Source organism: Trachemys scripta, chromosome 4 (assembly GCF_013100865.1).
Source record: "Trachemys scripta elegans isolate TJP31775 chromosome 4, CAS_Tse_1.0, whole genome shotgun sequence".
In the NCBI taxonomy this organism is placed as follows: Eukaryota; Metazoa; Chordata; order Testudines; family Emydidae; genus Trachemys; species Trachemys scripta.
This window is the reverse complement of record NC_048301.1, coordinates 58,926,173-58,937,416: the sequence shown is the minus strand read 5'-3', so window position 1 is coordinate 58,937,416 and position 11,244 is coordinate 58,926,173. Positions and strand designations below refer to the sequence as shown.

The following is an 11,244-nucleotide window of genomic DNA, read 5'->3' as shown; positions in this document are numbered from 1 at the left end:
AGCTGGAGGGGGTAAAGTTGGGCGGGCTGGAAGGATGTGTCCGTACTGGGAGGGTTACCTGGGGGGTGCTGGATGGGGTACCTGTGGCCGGGATACTCACTGGAGGTAGGGTGACCAGACAGCACGTGTGAAAAATCGGGATGGGGGTGGGAGGTAAAAGGAGCCTATATAAGAAAAAGACCCAAAAATCGGGACTGTCCCTATAAAATCGGGACATCTGGTCACCCTAACTGGAGGTGAGAGGCAGTGTTACTCCCTGTCACAGTGGCAAGAGCAAGCCCAGGACCCAGTGCCAGCCGTCAGTCAGTGACTCCCTGCGGGACCCCCTTTCCAGGGCTGGAACCGGGGTTGCAGGGGAATGGACCAATCAGCTGCTGCAGTTGCAGGGGAGGCACTAATCCGGGCTCTTTCTGAGTGGCAACTGTCGGCTGCAAAAAAGGACTGGATTTGAATTTTAAAGTGTTGTGATTCTCAGAACGTTTTGTGCAGCTGGCTGCAGGAGGAATCACATGCTGCCTAAAACCGGCCTATTGGCCTATTCATCCAGCCCCGCCCTCTCTCTAGCTGCAGCCCAGGCAACCAGAGCGAGCAGATGGCAGCTGGAGAGAGAGCCGGGGAAAGGCAGCTCTCCTTGGGCAAGGCCGCCTGCATCCTCACCGGGGCATCCCGGGGCTTCGGCCGGAGCCTGGCCCTGCTGCTGGCCCCGCGGCTGGAGACTGGCTCCGTCCTGATCCCGGTGGCCCGATCCCAGGGGGGCTTGGCCGAGCTAGAGGCTGAGCTGCGGTCCAGTTTCCCCAGCTTGAAAGTGCATTCGGTGCAGGCTGATCTGAGCACGGAGGACGGGCTACAGCTGGTGCTCCGTGCAGTCCAGGACAAGCTGCCGGGAGCGGCTGATCTGGAGCGGCTCCTTGTTATCAACAACGCGGGATCACTTGGAGACATTTCCAAATCCTTTCTGGATTTCACCAGCCCAGCCGAAGTCAACAGCTACTTTGCCTTCAATGTCACCTCGGTGCTCTGCCTCACATCCTCCATCCTGAAGGCCTTCCCGGGGCGCCCTGGCTTGTGCAAGACTGTTGTGAACATCTCTTCGCTGTGTGCCTTGAAGCCCTTCAAGAGCTGGACGTTGTACTGCACTGGGAAGGCCTCGCGGGACATGATGTTCCAGGTGCTGGCACTTGAAAACCCGGAGGTGAGAGTGCTCAGCTATGCCCCAGGGCCTCTGGACACGGAAATGCAGCAGCTGGCCCGCACAAAGTCCGCAGACCCGGAAGTGCGCGAGCAGTTCCTCCGCATGAAGCAGAGCGGGCAGCTGCTGGACTGCAGCGTGTCCGCCCAGAAGCTAGTGACTCTGCTGCTGCAGGACACGTTCGCCTCTGGGGCACACATAGACTTCTATGAGCTCTAACCCGCCAGCTGCTGCTTCCCCCCGCCCCGGCGTCTGCGTCTGCAACTGAGCTCCGTATAAAATACCCTCGGCTTTCAGAAGGGAAACCAGCTACCGGACTGTGACTCTCATTTCAAATATCCACCGGGCGGAGAGCGGACCGCCCAACAAGAGGGGCTTTGGCCGGTACCCGGGGGCTGCGGTAGCCCTGGGGTTGCCGAGCCAGCGCTCCCCGGACAGGTCACGGGGGCAGCAGCACGAGGTTGGGAGGATGCGCAAACAGCGCGGTCACCCTGGCAACCGCCGCCCAGGGCGCCCCCCACTCCCAGCTGCCTGCCCGGCCCGGCAGCGCGACTCCCCTGCCTACGCGGCTCGGGCCCCAAGCTACCCCTCCCCCTCCCCATGTTCAGCAGCGGGCGATGCAGGTAGTTGCCGCCGATGTTACCGCGCATGCGCAAATGTTCGGCCCCAGTCGCAGCGAGGTGGCTTGTCCCCGGGGAGGGGGGGCGAAGTGACCAGTCCCCGGCCAGGGTCTCGGACTTGGCGGCCGCCGGTGGCGCGGGGCAGGGCCCTCCCTGGGCAGCCGTCGCAAGGCCGCAGCCGCCTGCAGCGCTCCTCAGGCCGGGCCTCCGCCGCGGTGACCGCTGCCCCCCCAGCCCGGCGCGTTACCTCGCCTTGGCAGAGCCGGGTCAGAGAGAGTAGTTGTGTAAACGGGCAAGTGAAATGTCACTGTTGTTTTATCAGTCATCAGGGTAAAGGAGGAGCAAGGACGTTTTGTGGCTGGGCTGGGAAATGTTCCCGACGGGTTGCAGGGCTGGTTAACCCGGCAGCATTCTTAGTAAGGGGGAAAGTTGACTGTCCATTCCTGTGGCATCAACGTTGTATGTTTGCAAGTGAATACCTGCTAAAAGATACACATATTGCATCAGCTACAAACTTGTGTTTCTTCTGGCTAAGTGTTACCCAATGCTAAGATTGTGTAGTTCAGGGTAGGGACTATATGTTATGTTTGTACATCACCAAGCCCACAATGAAGCTAGAGCATGTAGATGGTTCTGCAATACAAATTGAATAAATCTGCTTATCATGGGGGGTGCTTGGCCCTTCTGGCTTGATGCTTTATTCATGGGAAAGTTGGTATTACACCCAGAGACTATGATTTTAAGTTTTTACAAACTGGAATAGAATTTGGATATTATATTGTGCTTCTCATATTCATAGTATCTCACCTACTTTACAAAGCAATGAATGGGATGCATATATGCAAGAACTGTGTACATAAACAAGAATCAGATGCTCATGGTGCCTTGAGTATTAGAACTTTTGTTTGTTGTTTTGTTTTAGGGAGGAAACTGGAATTCGTCTTTTCAAATAGTGCAATGGGTGCTTTGATTTCATGTCCCATCAAAGTATGGCCCTACTAAGAGTTCAGCCTCCCTTCCCCTCTACCTTTTTTAGACAGCACTGGGCTGCAGCTCAAATCCTACTGTGTAATTTGAACTCTCCAACCTGTGTCCCATCAAGCCCTCCTTTCAAGATCCAGCTTTTTTGCTATGGTCCCCCCTAATTATGAAATCATCCCCTCGAAAGTAGGTGAGTGTATTGGAACAGACTTGTGGCTCACACACTTACCTGCTTCCTTCCATCTCAAAACTGTAAGCACATTTTAAAAGATCTCAGAAGTGCAACTGCTTAATGAATAGCTCAAGATCTACTTTATTTTAAAACACAAGTGCAAACAATTCACAAATATAGACAGTGTTTCAAATTATAAGCCTGTTTAAAAAGGCTCTGCTCTTTTGCATAAAAAGACAGGATACCTGGAAATACAGAAATTTTTTGCATCAAAGTTTCATCCAGGTGGCTAGATGATTTCAAGTTATTTATTACAGCTAAAAGTCTATAGCAAGATCTGTAACAGGGAAGGTGGTAGAGGGAAAGAGGAGAATAAAAACCTCGTAAAGATAATTCAATAATGAGATTAATTTTTTAGGCAGTCGGGGTGCCCTAAAAGAATCCAAATTTCTATGATCTTTATAATTTGGCTGCAAAGTGGGATCCCAGTTTCACAGATAAGACTAAGTTCCAGATATCTGCATGACTTTAAACACATTACTGTACATGTTAAAACCTGACCTAGGCGTCAAAATGACCGTGACTATCTCACTGATCAATGAGCTTATACAAAAATTCTAAATTTACTTTAAAAGGATTGAAGGGGCGCCTTAGACAAACAGAAACCTTCAGACATATCAGCAAGGACATGCCAATAACAAACCACACATAACCACTCCCTCTCCTCCTCACCCTTCACTGTAACAAAACATGGGAGGTGGAAGCCAAACATTCTCACCAAGAAAACAAACATCTTCAATTTTTTATTGAGCCTGTTACAGGATTCATAATGGTACAAAGTGCTACCTAACAGCTGTTTCAAGGCAGCATTTCTTGATATGAATCCAATGTACCCAGGGGGACCTAGACCCTGGGACAAGCTTTCTTAAACCCTTCCTGCTGAGAACACCATTTTGCCTCCCATTCGATTCAGTGTTGGAGAAGACAGTGATGTTACATGTTATGAAGCTTCAGCCATAGGATTCTGGTGGCAGTCAGTACATTCTCTATAGAGAAGAGAGAGAGACACTTAGAGAAGGCCTGTGCTAAGGAGCGTCATCCCTCCACACATCTAAGATCATGCAGTTGACTCAAGACAGACCATCTTTTTGTCCTGTTAAACCACATATATTCTCCATAGAAATGAAGCAGTTTGATGCAAAGGAGGAAGTTGGAAACCAACCAAACATATATTACATCTGCCCTCCAGGTAGCTTTTTCAGGCCCAGTGATGTTCACACATGTGGAATGAGATAAAATAATAAGAGAGAGTCTCAAAAAAGTGTTGAAATCCTTGTGCATTGTTTAAGATAGAATTTTTTAGAAGGTTGGTGTCCCAAAATGCGTCTCTTTTGGGTTAGCTCAGGACTCCAGTGTACAACTAACATTAAAAAACAAAGATCACATTTCTGTTTGGGGAATATAGTTCCAATTTGATAGCCAGTAGTTAAAATTTTCCAGAGTTTGCAGACCCTTCAATATCCAAATTCAGACATCTTAAAAATGCCATTCTTGTAAGAGAAATATGAGATTCCAGAAGCCATGTAATGCCTCTATTTTGTTCTTGAAAGATATTGGGTCTGACTTGATTGTCTTCAGCGAAAGGGAAGCAGCTAAAGGCTGGAGGGAATTTTCACATTCATCCTTCCAAAAAAAAATACTGACAAGTTCTAAGCACTGTTCGCAGAGTGACACTGCTTGAGTCTTGGTCAAGTACAAGTATTTCCAGCAGAGAAAATGCCTTTCCAGTGCTGGGATACTGGCTTTTCCCCATGTGCGGAGTCAGCAGGTGGAGGTGCGTTTCCTGTACTGCTGAATAAGGGGGACTAGGCACTCTGGAAGTCCAGTCTGGAGCAAGAAGGGGTGATCCAGAAGCTCTTGAGCTGTTGCTCTTTCTAGAGGATCTCGTGTCAACATCCGTTCCAAGAAGTCTCTCAGAACTGGAGAAGTCTGTGGAAAAAGAACCAATCTGGTCAAGCGACTTATGGAGTCAGGTCAAAGTTTACACAATAGTAGGTTTAAAAAAAAGAAGATTCCTGCGCTTGATTAACTCTAGGTGAAAAATCAGGTGTTCCCAAACAAAAATTTAAAGGGGGAAGGACTCCCTTACTGATATTCTGCAGTACTTCATGTTAACACTAGGTACTATATTTGCACATTCGTGTAGGTCATGATTTTTATTGGAGTTGGCAAATGGGGAGTATGGGATTGTCTCTCCTTGTCCCCAGATTTGTTAGTTTTTGCCTCTCTTTCTGTTCTTTGCTCTGGTGTGTGGTTTGCAAGGAAAAACTCATTAGATCTCTTGTTTTCTGAAGTGACAATATATGTCCCTTCAGAAATTAGGATTTTAGTAAATTAATCCTTGTTCCTACTGGAACTGGGGAAAATGGCACAAGGTAGCAAATTTGAAAACAATTCAGAGTGAATCTCCAATGTCTGGAGTGGAAATCTGATACAGCTGGTATTTGAAGATGAATAAATCTGCACACACTTAAAAACATTAGATCTGAACACCATTGCAATGTTTTAATCATTTTTAATAGGGGGACATGTTGATATGTACAACTCCCATTAACAACAGGATCTGGATGTCTAATGTCACATGCTGGACATTTATTTCTCTATATCAACATCAAAAGTAGGTAACAAGTAATCACAACTTACACATCTATTTTAATGTCACTAATTACATTTGTTTTCATATAGGGATAATTTTCACAGTTTGAGTTCACTTACAGCCAGATTCTGCCAACCCTGTTTGCATTAAGTAGTACTTTACTGCATGAGTAATTTCACTGACTTAATTGGGGCTACTTGAGGGGCGAGGCATTACTTAACTAAATACAGGTGGCAGAATTGGGCCCTTAGTATTTAGTCTATAAAGCTATCTATATTTTGAAAGAAGTGGTGAATTCTGCTTAATCTGGTCAACTCAGTACTGCATTAGTTGATCATAGTAACAGTTAATTGTAGTAATGGAGCACTGAATCCTCAGTTGCAACTGAGCTGCACTCACATGGCTGGAGGGAGTGCTGATCATAGATACTTTTATGGTCCGCATTCTGGTCCCAAGGTTTGCTGTAAATCAATTCACTCCCCCATCCCAAGACAATTTAGAGAACTCAAAGGCTATAAATTGTGCTGGTTGGCAATTACCCCCAAGGGGTCACCTCATCAGCCATGGGTCACTCTGAGGGAGGAGTGCATACACAGAGGGAGGAGGGCAGAACTGGCTCTATGTCACCTAAGGATTCTCTGGGGCCAAAATCTGGTCCTGAGATTTTAATATTAGTGTTGCAAAGGCAAAAAACTAACACAGCAATTTCTACTAATTTTATCCTGTTAAATTAACATTACACTCTTAGTGGAATAATTCAGTTTTAGTAGTGAAGAACATGATAATTCACAAAGCTATAAAAATGATTTGGTTTTCAACATCTGGAGTGAAATAAAAAGGAAAATGTAACTCGTGACTGAAGAGGAAATCACTATTTCTGAACATTAGTGCTAATTTTTTATAAGTAATAATCAAGTTAGGTTAATTATCAGAGTGGCTGCTGTTCATTGCATGAGCCATCATCTACCTAGAACCATTCCTTTTAAACGTGGCTTTGCAGCTGAGAGAGAGAGCCATTAAAATGGAAGATTTCAAAACACCAGGTGCAAGGACCCTCACATTTGCTACTGTGATGACTTGGCCCTGTTGAATTCAGCAAGATTTTTGCTCTTGACTTTGCCAGGGCCAGGATTTGATCTAATCATATAAGGCAAGCAGTGCTACAATAACCAAACATATTTTACTAGGGATAGTTCACACACTAGCCACTAGGTGTCAGTACCTTGCCATGGCATTGAGAGCCGAAAGAGACCCTTGAGTAGTGTCTACTGAGCTGAGCAGAAGCTCTGAGATAAATCCACCAACCTGTGGCCTCCATAGAACAGGAATGAAAGTGCCTCCCAAGAAATAATGTCCTGGTGTGATTGAGATTCCATAGCCAGATGTGATATATTAATAAACAGTCTATCCGGGCCTCAGCTACTCAGTCCCCACGTGGCAATCAGTGATTCATCAGATGCCAAAGTGCCTGCAGACATACTGACCTTGTGAGAATTTTTCAGTTTGGGAGGAGAATTGTCACGGAGTCTCTTCATTGCTTGGACTGGTGAATCACTGAAATAGGGGGGTTCTCCATCCACCATCTCTATCACCATGATCCCTAGAGACCAGATATCCACCTGCAGCAGCAGAGTATTACATCTGTGAACACAGTCAATAGCAATAGCCAACTGCTCTCTATTCATGATCTCTTTGGAGGTGAAGAAAAGGTTGTATCTCTAAAACAAGTGCTATAACATCTCAGCTCTCTGATCTTATTGAAAAAGTGAAATATTAACCCAGATTAGCACTAACTGGACCCCTTGCATGCTGTTTTAGCATAGATTGTGAAGACTGAATGGACTATAGAGACTGGCCTCCCCAAGAGGCTGCTCCTCCCGGGCTGGGACTCAGCCACAGTGATGATGATGTTTGGAGATAGTCTGAGCAATGACTATGCAGTTATCTGTTCTGTGGATAAATAAAGGTTTATCAATCTGGTATCTGTCACTTGCACTGCTGTTTCATAAAAATGTGTGTGCATGTTTGTTGATGTTCCCTTTCCCTCATCTCTCCTCCTGGAAAATAGGATAAATTAATTCAGTGATTCCAATTCATGTCCCAAGCTTCTGCTTGCTAGAGTCTGTCCACACATGCAGGGTTGAAGCAAGATTCAGTAACAGTTTAAATTTAGTTACACTCTGTTTACATTACCAGACTGAACAATGTTTTAACCATGTCAGGGAATAATTATGTTGTAACCAAGTTTTCTGACATAGTTGTATTTATGTTGGTATGGGCCCTAACTGTCTCCTCGGAAGAGGAACAAATTGTTATCTCAGTGAGTCCCTGTAATATCTCAGACTGTTATCTGCTAGCTCTTGCATTAGGAAAGCAGTAGATTACCTCAGTAGTGTATGGGGCCCTTGAAATAACCTCCGGAGCCATCCAGTATGGAGTTCCCACTAGGGACTTCCTTTTTGGTACATCTTTACTGATCTGAGCACAGAAGCCAAAATCTGAGAGTTTCACCTGTGTGAGAGGGGGAAGAAGGAAGATCACTGGACTCTTTAAACAAAGGAGGGAGTTGACAAAGGGACAAAGATAAAGACCAAGTGGACAGAGGCAAGATGACTGGATAAGACAAAGAGAGAAAAGCAAAAGAAGAGAAAAACAGTAAGAAGGGTAGGAGACTAAATAAGGTTACAGCAGCAGAAGATAAAAGAGAAGGCGAGACTAGGAAAGATGAGAAAGAGAAGGAGAGGCTGAAGGGAAAGGTCAAAGGAAAGAACCTGGGTGAGTTGGACACTGAGGAAGTTAAACAGAGGAAGCCTACCCTTCCATCAAGGGTCAGGAGAATGGAGTCGCTCTTAATGTCTCTGTGAATCACACCCTGGGAATGCAAATATGCAAGGGCTTGCAGCACTGACTCACACACTGTCGCAATTTGTTCCTCGTTTAGCCTGAAATAAAACCCAGAATTGTAAAGCTGCCTCACATTTGACCGTACAGGTTAAATGAATGACAATCTCCTAAAAGTGCAGTGTGACCCTTCAATCAACTTCCCTTTCTGTTATCAGTAATTTTTCAAGATGTTTACTTTTAGTTCACAATGACCAAGTGTCCATGAGCGCAATCGGAAATGAGTGGTACCATTGTGCATAATTTTTGCAAGAAAAGCCAAGAAGCAGATGAGCCTGGAGCCTCAATTACTTTATAATTTCACCCCTATGTGGTTCCTCCAGCTCAGGGTTGAAGCAGAGCAATGTGGGAAAGCTTGTACTGCCGCTGCCCTGTTGTATTGATAAGTAGATTTTTGTCTCAAGGGCTGGCAATTCAGAATCTTTCACAAGTATTAAATTCAGACAAATCATGTCTGTAAAACAGATTTTAGATTTAAACAAGAGCCGTGTCCCCAAATTCAAATTCCAAGCTGGTACGCTAAGCCAGTGGTTCTCAACCAGTGGCCCAGTCAGAACACAGCTGTGGCCCAGGCAACATCCTCAGTGTATGTATATTAGGGTGACCAGATGTCACGATTTTATAGGGACAGTCCTGATATTTGGGGCTTTTTCTTATATAGGCTCCTACTACCCCCCACCCTCTGTCCCAATTTTTCACACTTGCTGTCTGGTTACCCTAATATGTGTGTGTGTATATATATATATATAAAAATACGGTATGTATATATATACACATACACACACACACATATACACATACATACACACACACACAGAAAATTTCCTTACCTCATCAAATCTTTTTTTAAACTTTTCCTTTATTTTTTAGTTGTTTATGTTTAACATAGTTTTTTTTGTCTCTGCTGCCTGATTGCTTACTTCCAGTTCCAAATGAGGTGTGTGGTTGACCGGTCACTTTGTAACTCTGAGGTTCTATTATATTACACTCAAATCTAGTTAAAGCACAGAGTTGTTGTATGTCTAATATTTCAAATACTGGGTCACCAGCAGAGAAAGCTTTGGGCCTTATGAACCTAGGTGCTTCCCACTTCCTAGGTCAGAGGAACCACCACTTATTGCAAAGGAATTGGTGGCTTTAGTTATAAAATTTGATAATTACAGGGCATTGCAATCATGATCATTACAAAATCTTTGGAGAACAAAAAAAAGTTCTCCAAATGAATTTCATGACGCAGGTCTTACAGTCATGTTATTGCCCATCGGGTAGCATAATTCTTTTCTTTGTACTTCATACCTGATTTGAGACACAATGTCTGTGAGGGCTCCTCCCTGCAAAAATTCCATGAGCACCCAGAGTTCCTCTCCCACCAGGTAGCTTTTATACATCTCCACCACATTGACGTGCTGATAGTCTCTCATTATCACCACCTGAGAAAGTAGGAAATGTGTTTCATCACACAACAACATCACCCATAACCATAGATCAAAAACCTCCCACAAAGATCTAGGTGGGCTCCATTCGTCTTTCTATCTCATGTGATATAGGCTCACTGAAGCATTCTGATGCCCCCTCTCATTATCAGACTCACTTCATTAAAAAGGAAGATGGTCCTTCTCTTTCGTCCTTTTACTATCCTCATCTCCTTACCATCTTCCCTCCATGAAAAATAAAGTTGAGCCTATCGCTGTCCTTGCTTCATTACAGAAAGCACAGTCCACTGCTCGCCTGTGGCCATCCTCACCTCATTAAAAAGAAGTTCCCGTCGCTGCTGCTTTCTCAGGTCCATCATCTTTACTGCCACCTGTCGCCCTGAATGCTTCTCACGAGCGATGCAGACAATGCCTGTAGATCCTTCACCAATCTTCACATAGTTCTCCAGCAATGTCCGGGGATCACCCTGGTCCACCACCATTCTGAGTGCAGCCTTGAACTGCTCATGAGTCACAACCACAGGGTCTTCATTGGCCAACTGTCCTTTAGCGGAAGAGTCTTGGGACAGGTGAAGGTTGCTGGAACTGGTCTGAGTGTGTCTGTTTCGGGGGGATCCTGCTGGTGATGGCCTGCCCTGTGGCAATGTAGTTGCCTTCTCAGTTGTTGGGCTCTTCTGGGGGGTACCAGCTTCTGAAATCATCCTGGTTAAATCTGGTGCTGGCTGATCAGGCGGAAGAGACTGGGCTTTGGTTGAAGGGCTGCGTGGAGAACCCCACTGCTGGGGCCTGAAGAAAGCATTAGACTGAGAAAAGTGGATTAAAAAAAAGTGTTGATTAGATTAGTAAGAAACAGAAGGCTGCAGAGATCAGAAGTATGTTATGCCAGTGTGGTCCAGTGAATAGTGCACCAGACTAGGAGTCAGGAGAGCTGGGTGCTATTCCCTGTTCTGCCATTGGCCTACAGGATGATTTGGGACAAGTCTCACAGGCCGATAATTTCAAAAGTAACTAGGGATTTGGGTGTCCATCTTGAGACACCTTCAAGGGGCTGACTTTAAGAGGGTAGGAGCTAAGCACATTCTGAAAAAAAATCAGGCCCCTAGAAAGTGTCTTAAATTGGACACCCAAATATGGAGGCACCCAAAATCACTAGGCACCTTTGAAAAATACGGTTTGCTCTGTGTAGGGTTACCATACATCCGGATTTTCCCGGACATGTCCGGCTTTTGGGGGCTCAAATCCCCGTCCGGGGGGAAATCCCCAAAAGCCGGGCATGTCCGGGAAAATCGGGA

At 45.6% G+C, this 11,244-nt stretch overlaps 2 protein-coding genes across 4 annotated transcripts in view; one reads left to right on the top strand and one right to left on the bottom strand.

The window, feature by feature from the left end:
- The first annotated feature begins 352 nt into the window (after positions 1–352).
- SPR (sepiapterin reductase) lies at positions 353–2,690 on the top strand. The gene has a single exon (XM_034769022.1). It carries the CDS (start codon positions 593–595, stop codon positions 1,406–1,408), a length of 816 nt encoding a protein of 271 aa, XP_034624913.1. The 5' UTR covers positions 353–592; the 3' UTR covers positions 1,409–2,690.
- Positions 2,691–3,094: 404 nt separating this feature from the next.
- The window catches only part of PAK6 (p21 (RAC1) activated kinase 6), a 56,543-nt gene continuing 48,393 nt past the window's right edge, over positions 3,095–11,244 (bottom strand). For all 3 annotated transcript variants that reach the window (XM_034769021.1, XM_034769020.1, XM_034769019.1), the window contains 6 exons: positions 10,264–10,755; positions 9,816–9,949; positions 8,434–8,560; positions 8,004–8,129; positions 7,103–7,237; positions 3,095–4,951 (listed from right to left, as the gene is read on the bottom strand). In XM_034769021.1, coding sequence (XP_034624912.1) covers positions 4,784–4,951; positions 7,103–7,237; positions 8,004–8,129; positions 8,434–8,560; positions 9,816–9,949; positions 10,264–10,755 — 1,182 coding nt within the window. In that variant the 3' untranslated portion in view covers positions 3,095–4,783. The remainder of the gene's footprint in view (positions 4,952–7,102; positions 7,238–8,003; positions 8,130–8,433; positions 8,561–9,815; positions 9,950–10,263; positions 10,756–11,244) is intronic.

Bases quoted from the DNA above. Each gene is read 5' to 3' on its own strand.
- SPR (XM_034769022.1), top strand. From the start codon at position 593: ATGGCAGCTGGAGAGAGAGCCGGGGAAAGGCAGCTCTCCTTGGGCAAG.